The following is a 26,144-nucleotide window of genomic DNA, read 5'->3' as shown; positions in this document are numbered from 1 at the left end:
CAGGATCTGGAATAATTTTACTGTGAGGTACAGGCCTAATTGTAGATTGCAATAAAGGATATTTTGCAGTTTGTTTAAATTTTTAGAAATTCCAGACACTCTTGTTAAACAAAAGTAACAATCGGTTACATGATCCTTTGGTTCACGCCAAACCGTAGGTACACCAAATGGCAAAGCCTTCCGTGTATCTTTCAGCCATCCTCTTAAATATACAGAACAATTAGTGCATACTATATGAGGAGCCAACGTCTTATCCTGATCTCCAATTTTACACTGAAAGTACAAATGATATGCTTTTTTAATTAAAGGTGTAATTTTTTATTTATTTGATTTTACGGTAAACTCACCACATACATAACAAAAGACATCCACATCATTTACACAATTTCAAGGCATTATGATACTGCACCGTTAACAAATTTAGACAGCATTAAGACCGAACAAAATTACTTCATTCCTAAATCCAGTGCTTAATACAAACAACACAGCTGTGTTTTTAGCTACATGTTTTGACTTGCACAGACATCATTAACCTTGTCCATGAAGGCTCATTCTTCAGAATTAGATATAATGTAATAAGTGACTATGATATGATTTAATTTTTTGTCTAGTATTGTTTATTTACAGCTTACAAATTATGTTAACAAAGTTAAACAATAAAAAATGAGCTAACAAAATACAATATAGGAGCTTAAAATGCTAACTATATGTTGAAAAATGAAAAAATCCTTTAATTAAAATTTAAATTTAAAAAAAAATGATGGGTGATAGAAAGATTCTGAGTTCATATTTGTTTTCAGTGTTGAAAAAACATATTAAAATCATGTATCACATGTTAGGAAACAAAAATTATGTTTATCAGTGTTATTTATAATCTGCTGATCCTCGGTTTGATTCCTTTATAAAGTCTCATTGACGTTTTTCATCATTTATTATTTTTATTTAAAAATAAAGTAACTTAGTCTATGAGCTAAACTTGACAAAACATGGTTTTGGATTCATCCACAAAAAAAAAATTAATTAGTGTGCTGTCATATTTTACATTAATCTGATATAAAGCTGAGATCAGTAAATATTGTTTTTATTGAAAAAATACCAGTAGTTATTTTGTATGGTGCCTGTTAAAATCAATTGCTGCAGTGTATATAAATTTTACTGTAATTTTTATCTACTCCATAGTAATCAAGCTCTCCACTAAAGGCTCTTTTAAAAATTTCTTCTTATATTCCCTTCATTCACTTTAACAAAATTTTATAAAGTAAAGATAATAAAGCACATCATTTTTCAATAATTGACAATGAAATATAATGATTATTTATAATTAACAGTTTAATTTGTATTTTTCCTCAGCCAAATAGAGAACATGGATTTAATTTCAACCATTTACCTTTAGTGAGATTCCAGATTAATATTTATGGTAGCTTGAAAATTTTCAAAATCTAAAGCTGATTTTTTATGTAATTCCTATTCTTTTGAGATATTTCTTTTACATTTTATTTACATAATTTAAATTTAGCAGTTAGACTCCCTATCTTAACTCTAAATCTATATAATCCCAAACACCTTTTAGGAAAAGATATTTATTTCATTAATCCCTTGAGGACAAAAACTCATAATTACCCGCCGACCAATAGAACCAATCCCATCTAACCAAAATGGTACTTTAGATATCAATTAAAAAAATAGTTATGATTATATCACTGATCCATTCTAATTATGATAAAAATTCTAATTTCATACAAATAATTTTGTTACAGATGCTTACACTTCCAAATAAAGCAAACAAAAATTTTCCATACCATGTTCGGACTACACAAATCGGTAGGTAATAACATTTTAATAATAAAAATGTGTAATTATATAACTAATATTATTTTACAGCTATAAAGAAAGTCTACATAAAAAAATGGTTAAGTTTTTATTTTTTCCTTCTAATACAGAACGTAAATCTAACTGCATCTTACTTTCAACATGGGTATTGTTGAATGGTTTATGGTTTCAATTTGGCAATCATGCTTCATGATTCCAGAAGTTGGTGAGGTTATTGCTTTATTTATTTTCAAATGTGTTTTTCATTTCTTACTGTGCTGTGAAGGTGTCTATTCAAAAAAAATCAATAATTTTCATGGTTAGTGAGATAGTGCTGTATAATTTCAATGAACTAAAATAAAATCATAATAATTAGAATATTTTATAATTCTTTTTAAAAACCATATACAGAGTGATTCAAAGAAACGGGAAATTTTGAAAGTTGCATTGTTAGCCGCGGGCGTTTGGTACCGCTTGATAAGTGGCGCCAGCCTCTCTAACCTAACCTGCTATTTAGTTGTCATGGATCCTTGGAGTGGTGCGAAACGTGCATTTGCTATCAAAGCGTTTTACAAAAACAATGAGAGTGTGGAGGGAGCGCGTAGAGAATTTCGCCGTCATTTTAATCTGGGACGGCACGACCGTGTTCCATCAGCACATGCAATTAAAACATGAATATCTAATTTTGAGGAAACTGGTTCAGCAATGAAAAAGAAACCTCCAGGCCGTGAGACCGTCCGTACAACACAGAATGTTTAAACTTTACAAGATGCTGTCACACGAAATCCACATCGGTCAATCCGTCGTCTCTCTTTACAATTGCATAGTTCAAGTGTTCGAAGAATGTTAGCGAAGGACTTGCAATACCATCCATACAAGTTGCAGATCATCCAGGAACTGAAACCGAACGATGCAGTTGTGCGAACACAATTCTGTAATGTAATGTTTCAGAAAATAAATGATAATGAAGAGTTTGTTCACGAACTGTGGATGTCAGACGAAGCGCATTTCCACCTCAGTGGATTTGTTAACAAGCAAAATTTCAGATACTGGGCACAAGAAAAAACTACGCAGCTACACCAGCGTCCGTTGCACAGCCAGAAAGTGACTGTGTGGTCTGCTATGTCATCTTACGGTGTTATAGGCCATTATTTTTTTGAGGATGATAACGGTCTTGCGATTACAGTGACGTCGGCTCGTTACGTAGCCATGCTTGAAACCTTTGTTGTGGAACAACAAAAGAGATTTCCACCGATTCTTAACACAGCCTGGTTTCAACAAGACGGAGCAACGTCACATACTGCACGAATATCGATGGCAGCTGTACGCCGATTGTTTGGACAACGTGTAATTTCACGAAACGGTGACATTAGATGGCCTCCCAGATCGCCTGATCTCTCAGCTTGCGATTACTTTTTGTAGGGTCACCTTAAAAGCAAAGTGTTCCACAGTAGACCTGTTACAACGGAAGAACTGAAGGCAAAGATCCGAGAAGCAATTGCGGAAATTCCAGTTGAGATGTTAAATCAAACCGTGAACAATTTAACGAAGAGACTTCGTGAGTGTTTACGTAGAAGAGGAGGTCACCTGGAAGATGTCATCTTTAAAAAATAAACTGAAATGTATGTATCCTAAAATGGCAACATTTGTACGATTACATGAAATGAAATTCATTTTATAAATAAATTTTTTCATTAACGTTATTTAATTTTTAAAATTTCCCGTTTCTTTGAACCACCTGTACATATAATAAACAACAGAAACATCAACAAAGAAAGTTTTTAATATCGTTTATTTAGGAGTAAAAAATAAAATATTCATTAATATTATTTAATTAGCACATTTAACATTATTTTTAACAACAAATTTTATTCTAGGTGTTATGGAGATAACTGATGGTTCTCTGGGCAATAATACTTTGGATCACTTTTGTCACCATCCATATGCTCCAGGAGGTGCACCCCTACGAACCCAAAGACAAACAACAACATCTGACTGGGATGTTCCAATTGAACTGTTCACAGTCAGTAACACTGTACAGGTTAGTGATTTTACTTTTACTGTATTTTTTATATTAAAAATAAATGTATTATTATAAATCAAAGCAGAATGTTTTTATGGCATATCAATTAAATGACTGATTATGATCATACTTATATATCTCAATAAACGAACCGACCTAATTCATTCACAGATTAATACCTTTTAAATTAATTATTTAATTAACGGTTACTGTATAATTTTTACTTGGTGGTCTGAAGAAAGCAGAAGTATTTCTTAATAAAATTTGAATTAAAAGTTCATTTACATGTTTAATTCTGGGTAACTATCCAGAATTAATTAATCAGTAATCAAATCAATCAACTAAATTGGTAAGTAGGATGAAGGATAATTGAATAAAGTTCTAGATTTTGTGACCGATTTCAAGTATAATTCTTTTCCAATAATTGATACATTGAAAAACTTTTACCGTAAACCATTAAAAAAATATGTAATACTTATCAGATGTTTTGAATAAAAATTTTAGTTTCAAAATTCTTTTCTTGAAATCTATAATAACTAATAACTTATATTTTTTAAATACAAATAAATAAAACCCAAATCTAAAAAAATAACAATTTCAATTAAATAAAGATTTTAACAAATTTAATAAAAAAATTAGTTTAGAGATTAAATTTAAAAATACGCTCCCTTGTGGTAATGACAAAAGAATGTCTTAGGTAAATTCAAAACATGAAAATCATGTTTAGGGACTATAAAGTATTTTTATTACTTTCCCATCGAATATAAGTAGAATAGCTATATTAAAGGGAAAAGTATGGTGATCTTGTCAAAAATGGGGTGTCAGGGTTTTTTGAAAATCTTTACGTTTTAGGGTCCACCTAGTTCATCTATACCAAAAAAGCATATATATATATATCCTTATTTACCAATATTGTGTATATATATGCTTATATACCAATATTATATATATATATATATATATATATATATATATATATATATACCAATAAATAACACACAAAAAATTGACAATGTATATTTAAAATATGTATATACTGATAATATTGTTGAAAAAATAACAAGGGTTTATGATAAAAATTTATTTAAACTTGTATACCAAACAAATAACCATTTAATAAAACAATACACGTACTGCTTCATATGGTTTACACAATTTGTGTGGTATTTATTAAATAAAGTGCAATGATTGTGGCCATATTTATTTAGGTAAAACCACTAGATCCTTTAAAACTAGATTTGGTGAATACTTTAGATATTATAAAAGTAAAAAGTTGGGTTTCTCTAATGTTTCTGATCATCTTATTAATGGTGCACATTCAATATCCAATATTCATACAAATTTAGAAATACTGAAAATTAACAAAAAATACAATATTAATACAAATAATAGGGTTTTTGACATTTTAGAAAGATTTTATATTTATAAATATAAAAGTAAATTTAATTTGCTCAACCTACATACAGAGTTTGAGGATGACACAGTCATAAAAGCTACTGTAGATAGCAGCACTTCTTAAAACATTGATAATTCATAATACTGTACAGTCACATAACTTTGGCTAGCTAGTTCACATGGATTTCTGTTTTATTTTATTTTGTTTTTATTGTTGATTTTAATTTTTACTTTTTAATTTAATTTTATTAAATGACTTCATGTTATTTTTTTATATACGTATATGCAATTTTAACAAAAATTTGAATTTAAGATTTTTAGTTTTAATTTCTGTTTTGATTTTAATTTGGTATTTTAAATTTTAAATCTTATGTATGGTATAGGATTTTTAATTTCAATTTTAATGCGTAATTTTGCACGAATGATTTGAAAAATTATGTAGAGCAATTGATGATGCGAGGTACTCGCGAAAGCGCTCTTGCTTGAATTGTGGAATAAGGGAAGTATCATCCTATTTTATTTTATTTTATTATTCTGCACTTAGGTTGATCGGATTAATATAATATGTATAGTGCAGAGGAATATGATTTTCGAAGGGATCGATTTTAGAGAAAAAAATATATATATATGTATGTATGTGTGTATAAGTATGTGTATCGCACTGTTATATATCTCAGGATTGACCAAACCGATTTTCTTCAAATTTGGCTCAAACATCTATTTATGGAGAGCATTGATCATATTAATTTTTTCCAAAATTCGTTAAGAGGGTGGGGATATCTCTAAAAATCAATTTCAGTTTTTTTCAGAAGCATTTTAGAAAAAACTTGATTAAAGCAAATTTGTTACCTATCAGGCATGTGTAATTAATCCAAATTTTTTTTTCAAAAATTAACCCCCACCTCTTAAAGTTGAAATTATATTCTTTGTTCTTTTGCTCAATTTCCCTTAGGTTTAAATATTTAAAAAAAAAAATTTAGTTTATACTTCATATATAGAATTATTAAGAAATGTTACAATTTTTAAAACTGTAGACTAAAGACTGAAAATGTAGTAAAGTTTTTTTTTAATTTTCTTTGTTATTTTAGCAAACATTACTTAAGAAAATTTGTTCATCTTCACCTACATACGAGTACAAATATTTTTAGAAAAACTTTTCTTAAAATTTATTCCCCGTGTCTAAAATATAAATATTCTGTTTTCTATTCTTCGGCTGTAACTCTTTTAATTCTTGTTATTAGTAGCCGGGAAAGTCACGTAATACTTTGCCAGCTTTTTTTTATCGTTACGTCACGAGCGCATAACATCATCTCTTTAGAAGACTAGTCAGTAGAATGATTATGTAAATAGAATTTAAAAAAGACAGCACCCCAAAGATTAAATAATTAATTTTTATTACATAAAATTTGTTTTAATTTTTATTTTTTTTTTTGTTTCAGGATGTTGACTACTATGAAAGAATAAATGATGGGAAACTTCTGACGACATCGAATACAAATAATGGTGTTAAAGGACAAAATCAGGAGGGAGGAAGAGGCTGTTTGAATTTTTGTCCTGAAGAAGCATCTATGGTTCCTGATTTCACTGCTCCAAGTCAAAGAAGAAAGACTGTTTTCACTTCCAATTAAAAAAATATCCTGATACATTTTCCAAATGTTATGTTTAATTTATTAAAATTTTGTAAATAATGTTTATATTTATTAATACCACCACACTGTTTCCTTCTTAAATTAATATGAAAACCAGTCTTAATTTATAAAATATCTTTAAACCAAATCCAGAAAATTCTCTATTTCATGGTTTTTTAACAAAAAGTCTCATTCAAGCTATATCTAAAGGTGATTCAACATATATTTACAGTTTTCAGTAAACAGAGCTTGTAGCTGTCACACCTAACAACACTGGTTTCGTTACACTGAAATCAATTAACATGGAAAAGTTTTTCAAAATAAAATTTTTTTTACAAGACCAGTTATAATTTTTTTATACTAATGTCACTACCAGACATTTTTATACAATTAAAAATAAAATAGCTTTTTAATTTCATTATATCATGTAAAATTTTGATGAAAAGAAGTATCTAAAATTTTTTTTATTTTTTGCTGTTTGTCATTTTTACACTTAAAACAGGATAGATGAGGGATATTACTGCCAATAGAATTCAGACTTTTCTCGCAATAGTTATAAAAACTTCAAGAAAATGGCAACTACATCCCAAAAGAAAAGGTCGAAGCTGCTGGAAATCCTTTACTTTAGACAGAAGATAAATCTTAGTTCTTCTAACTCTTCACTATATAAATATGAAACGTATATTCGTCAGATCATTAGTTAGTTATATTTATTATTTTCACTGAATATTTGATCCAGTAAACAACAGTAGCTTGCTATCTGCTGTTAAAATTTTTAACAATAAAGTATTAAATGATTTTTTTTTTTAAAAAAGGGGAATTAAAAAAAAGGTTAATACTATTATAACAGTTGCAGTCTGAAAGGAAGATATGTCGGTTAGCAAAAAACATAATGAAAATTAATAATTTTACACTGAGATAATAGTTCAAAACGAAAATTAATTACATAAAATTCAAAAATAGTTTGTAAAATTTTAATAAAAATCATTCGGTTTTGTAAGATATTTTGAATGAATTAATTAATTAATTCATCTAAAACGTAATGATTAATTTAATTATATGTGCGCGTCTGCACGCGCTAGTATGCACACACTCGAGCATGAGGACGCACAAATACTCGTGTGTATATATTATTTGTTTTTTAAATTTTTTATTATTATTAAAAGAAACAATTTTTTTTTTATTTCTTTGGGTTCATTTCGACACACATCCTTAAAGTGAACCCAATCACCCTTGTCAGTCAGAAGGGCGAGGTTGCAGAACATGGTTGGTAGAGATTTATCATCTAATTGAATCGATTTTAAAATTTATTCTGTACACCTTTAATAGCACCTGCAGTATATGCTCATATTAGTAAATAAATTAAAATATTTAAAAAAAATATATTTATATATAAATCAGAAAGAAGAACAAATGTTTGTACTGATGTTCGTTTAAAACTGATAGACTGATCCAAGTGATTTATTTTACCGCTGTTCTTGATGTAATTTGAGGAAGATATTAGGCGTAAATTTACCATAATAATTTTATGTTTAGGTGAACATTACCGCCTAAAAAGAAAGCTTGTCGTATTTTAGTATTATTTTTCTTATATAATTTTGAGTCGCTGAAAAAATTAGAGGACGCTGCATAATTCTGAGTGAAATTAAAAAAAAAATTAATTTATTTTATTTAATTTGTCAACTGCTCTCAAGGTATTAGATATTTAATAGAAAATTTGAACTTCCATAATTTTTGTTATTAGGCAAAGACGTAATTTTTTGTAACAAATTCCTCAAACACAAAATCAAATTGTTTATGTCTTAATAGATGAACTTTTTATCAAGAAAATTCATTATAAATGTTAAAAAGAAGCTTTTTTTAGATTACTGTTAGAAAAATTAGGGCTCAAGTTTGCAACAAAAAACTGGTTCCACATTGTGTTCTACATCATGAGTGGCTTGTATTTACAGCGTCACTTTTTATATAGTTAAATACTGAGTGGCCAATTAAATCGAATTCTACAATGGCAATTAAAATTTAAAAATAATCTGAACTTTCTTTTAGTTTTTGATTTACCAAAATCGAGCATCCCATTCTCTAGATATCATAGATTTGGCAGGAAATTTTATCGTAAGTAGGCGTGACACATTTTTTTTGTGAAAATAATATAATGCTCTCTGTGTAATGTACATAAATGATTTAAGTTTTCGTAGTAAACTGGTATAAAGCGACTATTTTCAATTTTTTTTTTGTGCTCATAAAAAATAAAAAAATTGAAGCACGTTCAAATTTATAATCTAATGACTGTAAGTTCATTATTTTTTATTAATATATAATGACATTAAATTTACTATAAATCACATCTTAAAGGTCTGAAGAAGTCGAGATTGGTATCGAAATTCGATATTCCCCGTAATCATGAAGACGTTGTTATTTATTTAGACATTCTTTAATTTTTATATGAAACAATTTGTTTTTACGTAAATCACGATAAAAAATCCTTGTCATTAAGATAACCGCTTACAATTATTACCGGCTGAATTGACTATCACGTACAGCGGGCCCTTCTAAAATACAAAAAAGAAATGTTTTTCTATAATCTAATTAGCATTAAAACTTCTAGGCCAATTTGTAATGGAGTGGACCTGCAAAACCTTAATGAAGTCAGTATCTTTTCACCATAATATTCGTCTACCACTATAAAAAAGGAACTAAAATCTTTAGGAATTTTAGTCATGTTTACCAAACAAGAGACCGTTCATTCAGTAAAGCGACACAATATTGTATTTCAACTTTTAATTATAATCTTGGTTTAGTTAATTTAATAATTATTAATTATACATAAGTATCTATTTATTTATTGGCCGATAGAAGCGAGCTCCTGTTTTAACTCGACCTTTTTGGAATTTCATCTGTTTCTATGTTGGTGACGCAGTTTTGGTCAAATGCGTTTTCCAGTTTTTATGAAATTTTGCTGTAGGTTTCTGGCTATTAGGCGGGACGATGTTTATGTAGCGATTTTTTAGAAAATTTTCTGTTTCAAAATGTCAGCAAGTAAAGTTGATAGTAAGGGCGCATTATTCATAGAATCACCGCCTGGTAATGTTAACTTTATTGTACATTTTTTTTATATACTGTAGATAAAAAATTGGGGAAGGGAAAACATGTGACTATCATTGATGTACTTCCTCAACTGTCTTCGTCAATAATGTCAATTATCCCTGGAACTTAACAATACTACTAATACAATAAGATTACTTTTGGCACGGGTTAAATGAATACGATTATCAATTTCGTTTTGTAATTTATTTTAATATTCACTCTGAGTCAGAGTTCTGTTGAAAAAATTAAATTCCATACAAAATGAGCAAGATTTACTGTTTAAGAAAATACTGCAAACTAACTACCTAAACAAGTTTAGGTATAATAAAACTATTAACACATAATAGTGTAAAACTATTTACACATACGATGTTTGTATAATTTTTTAAATTTGAAAAGGTATGGTTTTGTGGGATACAATTTTTCAATGAATCCTTAAATTATTATTATAAAATACTTCTTCATGGATTCATAGGAATCACGGAAATTAGAGTTACTCATCCCTGTCGTTACCATGGTAACATTATTACTTTTTCAAGTTAAATCTTCAGCAAATTATTTCACAGTTAACTACTGTATCGAATATAATTTTTTACTTTTATATTTTTATTTAAATAAATAATAACTCCTAGAGATTAACCTCTTTTTAAATTACTTTATCGTAATGTCCATGTTAAACTTAACAAACCCAGCACTAATATTCTACAGGAAATGCACTGTAATAATTATTTTAATTACATATATAGCTATATTATTAAAGTATTCTTTGAAATATCATTTCTACTTAAAAAGAAAAATTAAGAAACCGACAAATGAGAATACCCGAAGCTGATAGATATTGAAGTAACAAGGAAAGAATCTAGTGACTCAACATCCAAGATTCCACTATTTGCAATCTTAAGCCTACATCAAGGCTACTGAATGTCTCATCGTAGTAGTATTTAGTACTTCTCCTTCAAAGCTTAAATTTAGATGTTGTCATCTGTATAAGGTTTTTTTTTGTTTTTCTACTGCTTTTAGAAATTTTAGCTTTTTTTTGCTTTTAGAATTAGCAATGACAAATTTTTGTTGTTGCTATTTTAGCCTGTAAGTTTAATAATTAAATAATACTTAGAAATAAAAAAAGAAATGCTCTGTAAGATACATGTGAATTCAGGACAAAAACCATGTATATATATACTCACACACACATGCATACTTGTCGGTTCAAAGTAAGTACAACAAACAAACTATGGTCATTATAAATTGCTTTCTGTTGATAAAGTAACGTAAATTAACTATTATGTATCTAATTAGTCCCATTAATTTTATTCCAGTCTAAGTATATTTTATCAGATAGATTTTTATGCCATGAGATTTTTAATTTTTATTTTTCCATTTAATTAACACTCTCTGACAAAGAAGGTGATCTCTGACCTTTAACTGGTTGATTAGTATCATTTTTAACAACTATCACACGTAGGAAACATGAAATTTTAGTAATACTGAAAGATGTCATCCTATTAAGTCATCTCAATCGTAACAGGCGATAACCATTGAGTACTTCATCTGACAGTACCAGAAATCAATTGGATTTTTGTTTTTAAATAAGGTAAGTTATTCGGTAAACATTACCAGCTCAGACAAAGGTATTTAATTTTCTAATTTTACAGGTATCATTAAATGTCTTATAAATCGCTTAAAATTACCTGTAACTTAATTTATGAAACAAAAATTATAATTAGAAATATAGCAAAGAATTAGTAATTGCCTAAAAAGTTTTTTTGAATTTATTGAGTAAGTTATGATGTTAAATCATATAAATGAAAACACAATTAAATAAATGAATTTAATTTTTTTTTCTTATTGTTATTCACTGTTCAATACCCTAAAAATAGTCCATTTCCCACTTAGGTATGATCTGGTGTGGTAATCGAGTGATCATAATGACAGAACAGTCTTAGCCTCTATGTGTTGCCAATATTAAAATAAAATAACAGAGAATAAACATAAAGTTACAGAACTGTTACAAACTGTTAAATATAATTAATTTATTAATCTGAATAAATGATAATTAAATAATTCCCCTACAATGAAATAATTAAGATGTAAAACAAGCAATATTATAAATATTTTATACTTATTTATAATTTCATAATGTACATGTTTTTAACTACTGATGAATTAATTAATTTGTTTATAACTTATTATTTTTATATGGTAGGATCAAATGCTACAGCAGTTACATATGTATCTTGATTATATAAAACATCATCAGTTTACTAACACGCAAGGGTCCCTTATCAATTTTCTTTCAGCCAGGTTTCATTGTAAGATCTTAGGGGTTTTCATCCCTGTAATATTATTGAAGAGAAGTCTGGACAAAAGAATAAAAAGTAAAACCATTTAAAAATTCAATCTCCTATTCAAGATGTAGAAAAATATTCAAAAAATTCAAGGCTAATTTTCAGAGCAGTTGGTGCTACTGCATAAACATTTAGTCTCATAAAAAAATAATTTAATTTGTCAACAGATGAGATGTGAAAATATAAGTATCATCAGACAGAAAACAGTAACACTATAGTTATATAGTAAGACAAGTGCAGTAAAAAGCATATACACTTAAATTAGTCATACTACTTAATGTATGGGTTTTGATGACAAGGAGACATTAAAATCTAGTTCTATCGCTCTAACATCCAGACCCTTGCTAGGAATCAAATTTTGAAACTTCAGTTTACCAGTAATAAAACAATTATTTCCTCCCGCAGATGGTTTTCATTTCATTATATCACTAACATACTTAAGATATACTCATATTTAAATAGATGCAATAATTTAGTTATAACTACTGACAGATGCCAGCTTTATACATTAATGAACGTAAAAAATGCTTTAATTAATATATTTTATACATTAATAATGATATTAATGTGTATATCTTTATGTATAAAGATATTATACGTGATGTTTAAACATATATACATACATTCCTGTATTTATGTTTGAAAGAAATATGATTTGATTGATTAATAAAATTTATTTTCAATAATGGTTTTATCATTTGTACCATTTTAAATACCTAATAATCAAATACAAGCTTTTGTAAAGGACAGATAATAAGTTTTTTAGGACAAAAAAAACAAAATTTTAATTTATTCTATATAATTTTTTTTTTATAATTAAAAAAAAATTCTATATAAATGCTGAAAATTTTCATGGTTTTAATCTTTGAATGATATTTCATCATCAAAAGAAGGGATAAATATTTTAAGTGTTTTTTAATTATACAATTCAACTTACCTTTATGGTTTTCAAAACAGTCACCAAGTTTTTTTTAATTTTTGAAATCAACGCATTTCATAGTATTTAATCTGCTTATTAGATTAAAAGTAAATTAAACATATCTGTGTATGTCTACATTATCATAAGTAATTTTTATTAAAAAAATGTTGTTAATACACATAGTTAAATATTTAACATTAATTTATTTTTCCATCTGATGCAGTTTGGTAAAATTAACTAAATATATTGCTTTTAAAAATAAAATAAACATTTTTTCAAGAATATTTTGATAAATAAGTTATTACTGTATCATTTGAAAACTGAATAATGACTAGTTTTTTAAATATATATTTTAGAATTTGTAGTGTTTACTTCATTAGTTTTATACAATGAAACTAGCAAAGTGAATGAAGGTAGAAAAAAATAAATTTTTCATGACATCCTCTCACCCCTTATAGCAACCCCTAACCTTCTGGAAGATATCTTATTTAAACAGGGAAGTGGAGAGGTCCTAACTAATGGAAGAAAAGAAGTTCAGCAGAATAATATATGAAAAACCTTAATAAGCCACATTAATCTATCAGGAAACATAATACAATGGGATCTAGCAAGATAAAATTTACTAATATATCTTAAAAAATCTTAAATTAATAACTTATACAGAAATGTATGTAATCAATCTGAAACAACATATAACTAATACACAAGAGTCCATAACAAGTGCACTGTATTCTAATTTGTTGTAACAGCACTAAAAATTACAAACTTTTTAAAAATGAAAAGATATAAAATCTAAAATAATTAATAACTAAGCTATGTCTATATTAAATCTAACATCAAGTGTGATGTAATTAAAATTCCTATAAATAAATTACAGTGTTCATAAATCAGAAAGAAGGTGATTGTGCAATTCATTCACTCACAAATAAAAGGATTACTTGAAACAATTTCTTAATGTTCTTTTTACAGAATAAACATGAATAATAATAATTATTATTTTTATAAATTATTTTCTGATATATTACATTAGTAATGATTAAGATGTCAATAAAAGAAACTACTCCAGCATTTATCTGGAAGAATCAAGGAAAACCTTTTGTAGACCTTGAGCTGAACAAAATTATGGAATAAAGAATTAATAGATTAAAAATAGTAGTAGATAAAGTATATATTAATACATAAAAATATTTATTGTATGAAGAAATAGTGATGCAAATATTAATTATAATAATTAAATAAACTTACTATAAGATAAACTATTTTGAAGGTACTAATTTAAAAATATTTCAGTAAGTATTATGGAAGTACATGCAACTCATTAAACCTATTGTACATATTAATTAATTTTGATAAAAATTAATGCTTAAAATTCAGGTTTTTTAACAAGTTGATACTCAACTGAACCATATGTGTTTGTAAATGAGGATCTATTAATGAATTTTAATCTGGTGTTGGGAATATGTATATGTTTGAAAGAAATATGTCTTTGTGACTGGTTAGTAAAATTTATTTTCAGTAATGTTTTTATCATTTGTACCATTTTGAATATCTAATAATCAAATACAAGCTTTTGCATAGATTTTTGTAAAGGATAAGTAATAAATGTTTTTAAGACAAAGAGAATTTTAAATGGTAGAAGATGAAAAAGTAAAATTAAAAGTTTTTTGACACATTCTAGGCAATACGAAATTGACTGTAAACTATAATTTAACTGATGCAAAACATAACTGAATATTTTAAAATATTATAAAAGTTATTAAACAACAATTTTCAGTTTCCTTAAAACTATTATAATTAAATTATTAATTGATCCATTCATATGATGTTACAGAAGTTTTCATATCTAGGCCACATTTGTTGAATTTGGGCTGCTGGCAGCTGCATCCCTGGTTCATGTATATATAATCCCTTGTTTCATGTTATACGCCTGCGGCTATTAAACAAATGGATCTCCAGGTCAGATTTTTTGTTAATTAGAAACAAACAACAGAATTATGGTTAGGGACAGTTCTGAGAAGTTATTTGTGTTAAATAAAACTGGCACAGCCAGACCTCAAACTATCTACCACCTGCGTAAGAAGGTCAGCGCTAATCATCTGTGCCTCTCTAACATACATTAGGCAGCAGAATCTTTTTATTACAATTTCAGTTCAATAAATTTTTTGAAAAGTTTCTAAATATTTTTCATGCACCCACACAAGTTTCTACTTTCATTTTGTAATCCTCTTTAAAAAGGGTGGAAGTCAGAAGACATTAAAGCATTGTGGTTAATTGTTACTAAATTTTTGAAATAAATTGTATAAAAATAGAGATAACCCATTGATAGTATGATTAAACAAAGATTTCTTAAATTTAGAGTTGACATGCAGACCAAGGTTGTTGGTAAACATTATTATTAATATTTAATTTGGAGTGATTGGTTTCTGAAGTAGTATTTTATTGAAGTTTCATGAAATACTATTTAAGTTTTTATCAGTTCAACTGCTAAAAATGGTACGAGAATCCATTTTCTGATGACTCTTTGAGTAAATATAAAACTTGTGTTAACCAGACTGTAGTTGAATAAATTTACAGTGTAGGCAATCTGATATAACACAGAAATCATTCCTAAATATTAGATAGCAATTCTCAAATATAATAAGCATTCCATGTCAAAATTACCAGTAAAAGTGATTAGTGAATTGGTTTCTTTTTGTCTTCTTCAATGAGCTGAATATATTGTGCACATTAATGTGTAAAGCACAACAAAATGTAGCTGACATTCAGTCCTACAATTGAAATTTTCATTATGTTTACCACAGGGAATGGCTGTATAGAAAATATCATTACTCTCAGAAAATCAACTCGAAAGTGTGCCTCTTGTATATTTTTACATTGATAATTACATAATTATTTTAGTTACCCAGCTTTGGATTTCATTTTAATTTTTGTTATTTTTTAATTTATATTTTATAGGTGTTACAGGTACTGCTTAAAATGGTTTTAGTCCAGTTTAAAGTGGTTTCTGTATATTCATTCAATGGCTTAAGTATAAGGTTTCACTGGGGTTAACATTTTCAAATAGGGCTCCCAGCAATATTATACTAATCTTTATTTTATCTCCTTTAAATACCAGATAATACCCTGTTAAAGATGATATTTTACAATGTATTTGGTACATTAACTACAGTTAAGCCAGTTTTATTTGAATAAATTGGGTTAGTGGTCCCAATGCCAGTTAGCCTCAAGTATTAGTTTTTTATTGTTCAGTTCATTAAATTAAAAAAATCCCTTCTGTATCATAAAAACTAACTACATTAAGAAGGTACAGCACGAGACCAATCTTAGTGTTCTTAGATGCAATATATTAGCAAAACTGAAGTACTCAGTCTCATTCTAAGTGTGTTTCTGACCAAATTATACAAATGTGTTATAAAAGACAATGATGTTAATGAAAATGGTATTTATGAACTATTTACAGTATGTTATTTATAAAAACATTTATGAATTTATTCATTTATAAATTGAAGTAAAAAAAAGTAAATAAATAAAGGTGTATTCTCATACTGCATCTGAATGAGCAGTGACATATATATATATATATATGTCACTGTACATATTAAACATTTTTATTTATCCAGTTATTTATTAATTTTATTATTTAAAATTATTAATTACACAATTTCAAAATTACATGGAAGTAGTTTTTTCTGAGATTTATTTAGGAGCTAATTATGTAGCTCTTCAGTAGAGGATTGCCATTAATGACAGCTGTTTGATGATAGTGGTTAGAAACAGTTTTTAGTAAAACATAATATAACACTGAAATTTTAATAATAAAATGGAAGAAGTATATAGTAAAAATAACTATTACTTACCTTAAAACAAAATTAGTCAATTGTTATAGTGTACAATTTTAATTATAGCTATTTTATCAATAGTACGAATATTAAATCTGTCATATTCATAAAATTTGTGTACAGTTTATATGTTAATATAAGCCATGTTTATTAGTCAGAAGTTATGTGATGTATCATTTTAAAGTTTACATCAGTGTGATGCAAAAAATGGTATTCCTTAATCACAAAAAGGCAATGTTCAGAAATAAGCATTATTTAAAGAAATATATAGTATATAATAAGATTTATTTATAGATATACCTATGGAAATGTATAACTATTCTAATTAGAAACTACGTGAGAAGTTCTATGTTTAATTTGCCAAAATGAGCTAAAGGAATCATATGATCTATATAAACGGGAATATAATTAGTTTACAGTGTATAAATAATTTTGAAATGTCATATTTTTCTAGATATATATAAAAACAAAAAATGAGGAAAGACTAATTAATACAACCTCTCTAAAAAAAATAAATAGTTAAATACATTAAGAATCATCTATAACCTGCACTACATCACAACTTAATATTGTTTTTTCTTCAGCAACCCAGTCAAAACATGTGGTCTTGTAAATGAAGTATAAAATTACAAAAATACAAAAAAAAAATGACAATAAAAATAATAATGTTAGTAGTAATAATTAGTAATTAATTAATGTCATATTGATAATATCCTATAATTTAAATGGTGAAATGCTGCTTCTATTGCTAAAATTTCTTCTTCTCACATAAAGCATATGAGTTAAAATATTAAAATTAATTCTAATAAGAATAATCATTAATTTTTGTTTTTTTATTTTCCATTATTTTTCTAAAAGAGTCAAAAACTAAAAATGTTATAAAAAATTACCTTTCTGAATAAAACAAAATGTTTGTAGCTAATAAAAAATAAACCTGAGCCAACACAGCTTAAACGTTTAAACAAAATATTTAACTTTATATTTTTACTCTTACTGAAACAGATTTGATTTTTTTTTCAGAAAACAATTTTCAGTTCAGTGTAAAATGGCACTTAATGAAGAAGGAAGTACAAGAACAAGGAATAGTATATGGGCAATTTCATTTTTTCAGAGCACAAGAAAAGGTTCTCAACAGAATGTATTACGTAAAATTGTTCTTCAGAATGAAAATGGAGAAGTAGAAACACCAGAATATAATAAAGATAGCTCATTTAGAATATGGATACAAGAAGTGATTGATACTGTTACCAAAGAAAGATCTCTTGATTTTGGTAAGCAGTTTGTTACAATGAATTTTGATAACAATTTTGAGTATTAATTATTATTTTTTCCACAAATAAAATATTTGATTTTTCTAGAATAATCACTATGAGTAATCAATACGAGCCCAATTTTTTCTGTTTTTAATTTTTTTGACTCTAATACTTTCATATAATTTCCAGGACATTTTATTTTATGACAAAGTGGTCATATGATATGACAAAAAAAATTCTAAAATACAAAACATTTCAATAATTTCAGTACTTTTGTAAATATATATGTAAAGTACAAGAGTATTTAAATACATTACTTATTAATTATGAAATACAGTATAAAAGTAGTATTTACGAATATAATTTCATACCTGAAAACTTTTTTTTTACACTACACAGTTTTTTTTACTGACTGTAAAAAATAGTCAGTAAAAATACTGATGAAAGTCAAAACTGGGTTTATGAAAACCTAAACGAATAACTTTGAAATAAGAGGAAATATTTAACATAAATATTTAGAATAAGATTGAAGGTAAACTATACATTTTAATGCTGTGGTAAGTGATGATTAATAAATATGTCAGTATAAAAAAATTTACCGTTTCCTATACTTTTAAAATAGTTTTTTTCATCTGTAAACATTTATTATATATATATATATTTTTTAAATTAATTCTTTTAAGAATTATACTCCTCTGTACTATATACAAATTACTCTGTACTATATACAAATTTTATTAGATCAACCAAAGTACAGAATAAATAAAGTAGGATGACTTACCTTATTCCATTATATAGCAGGAGCGCTTTAGCGATTTACTTGCATTATCAGCTGCATTATATTTTCAAATAATCATCTCAATTTGCATTACAAACTTCGTAAAATATAATAACATATCATACATTTATTTATTTTTATTTAAAATTTAAAACCTTTAACTATTTATTTTTTTTATTTTAAACTTTTATTCAGTTAAATTAAAAATTAAACAAAATTTAAATATATGAAAAATTCATTAAAATTAATATTAAAAATAGTAAAGTAAGTTCAGTTAAATGGACAACATCCATGATTGCTTTACATAAAATTAAAATTATTTTTATTTGATTTTAATGCCTTGATGTCATATTTTTACATATGTAAAAAAAACTTTTACTTGTTAATTTTTAATGTTAATTAATTTTTCATATTTTTAAATTTTGTTAAATTTTTAATTTAACTGAATTAAAGTTTAAAATAAAAAAATTAAAGGTTTTAAATTTTAAATAAAAATAAATAAATGCATGATATGTTATTATACTTTACAAAGTTTGTAATATAATTTGGGATGAATATATAATGCAGCTGATGATGCGAGTAAAATCACAAAAGTGCTCCTGCATAGTGGAATAAGGTAAGTCATCTTACTTTATTTATTCTGTACTTTGATCTAATAAAATAAATAAATAAATGTATATTTGAAAAAAAAGCGGAATTAGTAATATCAGCTCTATACTGATTATGCATATTATAATATATTGAAATAATTAAAAAGAATAAACAGTTTAAAACTAAATGAAACTACTATAACAAAAATAATACTGTAGTGACCCATAATTTTTTTTTAATGAGTTTTGTTATAAGTCATGTAAACCACTGATACTATGTAAACAAACACACATACACATTCTTATGTTCATACTCACATTTTAATTATTGTAATTAAACAGATAATATATATATAAAAGAGATGTTAAGAGGCAAAGCATATGTGTGTACATCAAAATATTGTGTATATGTGTGTAATGAAGATAGGCAAAGTGAATGGTGGCTAAGTGATAAATTCTCGGGTTATCTGAAAGAGTACTGTCTGTCTACAGCTTGTCTGGATCAGGGTGACTTCTATTTTTACTTTTATGCGTAAATAAAAACAATTATTCTAAAAAAAAAAGAAATAAGCAATAAAAACAACAATAATATTCTATAATATAGACAAATTGATTCATGTCATCATTTTGATCACATTTCCTCCTAATGATTAGAGGGTAAATAACATTATCAGTAAACTAGTATTATTTTATTAATGGTTTAACTCTTAAATGTATATAATATCACAGTAAACTTCCTCATTCAAACTATCTGACTCAGCTATTAAGAAATAATATATTGCAGTATACTTTCCCAGCCTTCAGATTTACTATGACCTCAAAAGATCTGTCATTAAGAGATTAATTCTTAATTTTCAATTATAAAAGGTGCAGGAAATTTTTTGGACCTCCTAAGTTTTTCCTAATTAATACTGGTCAACTTAATGAACTTTCATTAAATATTTGAATAATGCAACGAATTAAACATCTCATGAAGTAATAGCAAAATTGCATTTCAATTTTAAGTTGTAAATATATCTGAGAACATATAGAAATGAGCATAATTTTACATTGTCACTGTGAAAAAAGGTTTTTCAGGATTACCATATGATTGTCAGCAGGATGGTTGATGTTTTGCAGCTGCCAGTTTTCCAAAATCTGGTTCAATTGTAGATACTCAAAGTCATAAATCTGGTTCCGTATTAAGTTAATTTCTATTCTTGATTTTCAAGAAGACTAAAACAAAAAATGTACACTCACACAAGTATGTTGATAGAAATGGCAGTAAGTGTTGTAATGCTGTCAGAAATATCTGGGTATGTCAGTCATGCATCCAACCAAGACTGCAACAGGGTCATAGTACAAAAATACAATTTTCAAACTGGAATCTTACGATAATTCTAATATCTCCTCTTCTACTTTGACAAGGCTACTTTGTCACCATGAAGGAGTTTTTCATCCAATTATTATTTCCACTTCAGAAAGGAAAATATTCCCTTAATTTTAGTGACAATGACTCAAGATGTTCTTTTATGTTTTTAATGATATGAGATGAGATTGATAATCATATGTTGCAAGAAAGTCACTGAGAGAGGGAAACAAATCGAATTCTAGAGTAGCAACTCGGTATGACCATAAGTTTAATTTCTTTATTGTTGTTTCAATCTTATCCTGAACGAAGAACACTGTTAAAGACAAACCCTGAAGACTGGAATTTAGAACATTTAGAAAGCTAAAAATTTCAGATAAATAGGCAAGACAAGCAGTCTAAGAAAATTTCCACAGATAATCTTTAAGTTCAACATGAAGTCAAGAAGAAATATTCTCACCTTGTCAAGCAGCTGAAACAGCTGTTTTAACATTTTACCTCGTGATAACTAGAGCACCTCTGAATAAAGCAGCAAATGTTCATATTCACCTCCCATATCTTGACATAGTTAGGTGAAGATGCGAAAATTAAGAGGCCAAGATTTAATGAGATTTATTATTTTCACTGCATCATCAAGAATGGATTTCATATTATTAGGCAAAGTACATTTCCTATCATAGCTCTTGCAGCATCTGTGCTCATCCTAACACTTTTATCCCAGTTGATGCTATTGCCTCTGATAAAATTATTAACAACAAAAAACATAGCTTCACTGGTAGTATGCAATGGCACTCATTGCAAAATAGCATGTCTTCATAAATGTCATTATTACATTCGTACCTTACAAAGCATAATAGATTCGCATTCTCTGTAATGTCAGTGCTTTCATACTGGATGAAATATTCACTGTAAAATATTCATTTACACTAGTTATTATATTAGTTAACTAATGATTCTACATTCTCATCAATTCTTCTTTTTAATGTGTTATTTGATAACGATAGTAAAGACACTTTCTTTGTATATTTATCATCACACATGATAGTTTTTATTCTCTTCACCACAGGAGAAGACTTAGCTCTTCTGTTATTGTATGTGGCTGCCCTTTTTTAGCTACCATATGAGTAACTTCATAGGAAGTTAGAACGACCATTTTGTTGTTTAAATTGACGCAAAACTCTTTTTCTTCTTCTTTATTTTTAAGTTGTTGTTTTGTTGATCCTCTCATGGACCCCTTCAGGCTCACTTGAGAACCCCCAGAGATCTGCAGACCCCAGGTTGGGAACTGTTGTTCTACAGTATATTCAGCTCAGTGAGGAAGATAAGAGGAAAGTACTTCACTCCTTATTTCCCTTAGTAATCCTGGCATGGAATAGTTATTTTTAATTTTTTTTAAATATTATGTAATGAAATCATTATAATAAATAAAAAATATTCTCAAAGGAAAAACCTGTACAAAAATGGATCAAATGCAGGATCGCTTACAGTTAATATATTTTCAAAAACAAAAAAATAAAAATATTTAACGTTAAAATTCAGTAGCTGATAGTGACAGATAAACTCAGAAAAAAATCATTCTTTATATTTAGAATTTAATAAGAATTCAATAGTTTCATTGTTAAAAAGCCAGTTCCATAAACCACTTAATTTCATACTAATTTTACCAATACTTTTAATTTCCAAAAGCACTTGATTATAAATTGTAGGAAATAAATATTCACTAATATTTTTAAATATTTTACATTTACATTTTGGAAAAACATACCTTCCTTATTTCTCAAAATCCTTACTTTATTAAAGAGTATATTAAAATTGTCACTTTTTTGAAAATTCATTTTCAGTACTTTAAAAACAAATAAGTAAGTACCTCAATGGAAAAATCTGTAAAACCATAAAATAATGGAAAACTTTGCTCATCTTTTCTTTTCCTTAATATTTTTTTTAATTAACTTCTTCCAAGTATTGCTAACTGGTTGTAAAATAATTTTATAAGAATCCTTTCCCCAACAGTAAAGGTCAGACTCTAATTTACATTGACATGGAGAAAAATATATTATTTTACATATATTTACTGTACACATTTGCCAAATAAATTAAACAAATTCTAAAAATTTGTAATAATTTTTTATTTACCAATAAAATGTGTTCAGACTATTTCAGATTTCTGTCCAATATTAAATTAAAATATTTATAAGCATCAACAGCATCAATTTTATGACAATTAATTAAGAAGCATCAGCTCCCTCTTATAAAACAATTATAACATTTATAAATGACATTATTCAACTTAAAACCTAATTGCAGTCAAATCCTCCTTACGCATATTTCTATTATTCTCTAAGCTATCACTGGAATAAATCAAGGCAATATCATCCGCAAAGGCCAGCAATTCATCATTAAACTGTCCATCACAAAAACTGTTAAAATATAATAGAAACAAAATTAACCCAAAGACAACGCTTGTGAGGTCCCAGATTTAATATTTATTGTATGACTTCATATATTATTTATCTTTACACACTGTTGTCTATTACTCCAATAACTCTTAAACCAACTAATAGCAAAATCTCTAACACCTATTTTATTTAAATTTTCAATCAAAATTTCATGCTCAACTGAGTCAAATGCTTCAGTTGAACAAAACGAAATCCCTCATATTAAAAGAAATAGTTTTTTTCTTAGTATTGTAATTATAATGTCATTCACAACAATAAAAAATACCTCCAACTTTACCTATTATCCCCTCATTAAAAAAAAAGTATAATTTGGCAAATTAAAGAAATTTAATTCCTCACCTCTTATTCAAGTCTCTGTCAACATGTAATACCTGGAAATAAGTAACTTTCAGGTAAAGAGGAAATGAAGTAATAAAAAATTATAATTAATACTTCTAATATTCTGATTTAAAATTATTAAACAAATCAAATCGCTATCATCTGCTTATCTTGACATAAAGATAAAATTCATTGTACAAAATAAATTTTAAACTTACAACATAATAGAAAATTAATGATTTTGTATCAAACTTATTTAAATCATTAATTGAAATAACTATTATATTCAAATTATCTGAATTCCTTATCAGTACTTTACCTCTCTTAACAGATAAATATTTAATCCCATTCTTACCTTTGAACTCACAAGCAAGATTAAGTAAACATCTTTTATTCATAATAAGTATTTCATTATAAATATAGGATTATCTGTAGTCATATCAATGTGCCTCATGAAAAATCAGGTTTATTCCTGCTACTTTATAAAAATTACTCTTACAAACGTACTTTCAAAATTTAACTATTTTCACTGGATATCTACTTTTAATTTTCATAGTCACATGAAATACAAGTATATAATCAATCATTTCATCCTCAACAGGAATTCCAATTTTTCTCCTACTTTCTTAAAGAGCTCCACAATGTTTTCATTAGGTGATTCAACCACACTACAATTTCAACTTCATAATTCCGATTACTTTTTTCTAATTTACCACATTTATTTTTTAAACTAATTACTTCCGTCTTCAAACATTTTTTTCAGACTTCAACACATCCATATCCAAGGAAAAGTTATTTAATTTTTTGGTATTATGTGATAATATATATTAACTTGATCTAATATGGAATTCAAACATTCTAATGAAATATTAATTGAACTTGCAAATTCCTTTTGATCTTCTTTCATTTGTTTAAGTGAATTAAATAAATGACCAATAGTTATCTCACCTTTCTGTTCAGCCATTTCTGACCACAATCTGTTTCTTCTCTCCTCGAAGAAATACAACCTATTTCTTCCCATTTATAAAAGTCAATATCCTCTTTATTTAAATTAACACATCCTGCATTAAACCACTTTATACACATTTTATATTCAATTTTTAATTTGTTTTTTGCGAAATGAGTTTACTGCAACTCACTTTCTGACACTTCATAATTACAAGTTTTAAAGTTATCTCTGTCTTAAAAGAAAAAGTTACTAGAATCATAAAAAACTTATATAATTACCAGAACTACCAATAAAAACCAACTTCAGCTACAAATTTAAATTAACATTCCTTTCAACTGTCATAATCTTAACTCTAACAATCTGATAATGTTTATCTGTCAGCAGTCTGAGTATTACTTTTGTGAATGGTTGTCATTTTTTGGAACGATTTTTCCTCATATCAGGTTGCTAGAAGTATTACAGTTATAGTACATAATATATGTACCTTTGCATGGGATTATAAATTTTTATTTATGTCCTTTCATCTTTAAAATTATATGATCAATTGCTTAAAGACTAGATTATCATGCTTGAGTTTACAGTTCCAATAATATCTTTAGGTTCATTTGATTTCATTTAGAAAATTTTAACATTGTCAAATATACACAAATAATATATCTAACAACTTTTTAATAAATAAATAAATCAAATTTATTTATTTGATAAATTAAATTTATAACTTATTTATATTTATGTAAAATGCAAGTAATATTTTTGTAATAACTTGTACATAAATGTAATAAGTTAATTACTAAATATTAAAATATAAATTTATGATACATACGACAAATTTAATCGTAGTTAAAAACAAGCTGACTAAAAATCATATTTAATCTTCTTATTTAAATAATAAAATGTAATAAAAGTAATTAAAGCCTAACAAAAAGTAAGAGTAATGTGTCATAATGCAAAAAAAAAATGCATTAAAATTATATTTGTATGTAGGAACATTACAAAAAAAAAAACTAACTGAAATGTCATCTTCATTCTTTTAACTCTACTAGGTTATTTCTGTTAGAGGTGATAGTTTTACTGATTAATAGTCAATATTATTACTTTGTAAGTATATAAAGAATATGCATTAAAATTTTCTATTCCCAGAAAGTGACCTTGCAGATCTATCAGTAATTAATTAAAAAAATATTCTTCTACATTTTTATTGTAATTGCTTTAATAATGTAATTAAGTGAATCTCAGCACAATTCAGCCCTTAAATCTCAATACCATAAGCTAAATCTAAGTAAACAGCATCACTTTATGCCATTTTTAATCATTATAAATCATAAAACTTAATTCTTTCAGAAGGAAAGCCTATATTATGTAAAAATTCATACAATACTTAACAACTATTTGTATTATTTTTTTTTTTTC

At 26.6% G+C, this 26,144-nt stretch overlaps 1 protein-coding gene across 3 annotated transcripts in view; it reads left to right on the top strand.

The window, feature by feature from the left end:
- Positions 1-6,916, top strand: part of LOC142322848 (transmembrane protein 145-like) — a 60,488-nt gene extending 53,572 nt beyond the window's left edge. For all 3 annotated transcript variants that reach the window (XM_075361929.1, XM_075361930.1, XM_075361927.1), the window contains 3 exons: positions 1,758-1,821; positions 3,687-3,850; positions 6,667-6,916. In XM_075361929.1, the coding sequence (XP_075218044.1) occupies positions 1,758-1,821; positions 3,687-3,850; positions 6,667-6,855 (417 nt within the window). In that variant the 3' untranslated portion in view covers positions 6,856-6,916. The remainder of the gene's footprint in view (positions 1-1,757; positions 1,822-3,686; positions 3,851-6,666) is intronic.
- The last annotated feature ends 19,228 nt before the right edge of the window (positions 6,917-26,144 follow it).

Source organism: Lycorma delicatula, chromosome 4 (assembly GCF_047948215.1).
Source record: "Lycorma delicatula isolate Av1 chromosome 4, ASM4794821v1, whole genome shotgun sequence".
In the NCBI taxonomy this organism is placed as follows: domain Eukaryota; kingdom Metazoa; phylum Arthropoda; class Insecta; order Hemiptera; family Fulgoridae; genus Lycorma; species Lycorma delicatula.
Note: the sequence above shows the minus strand (reverse complement) of the source record. Positions and strands in the feature narration are given on the sequence as shown.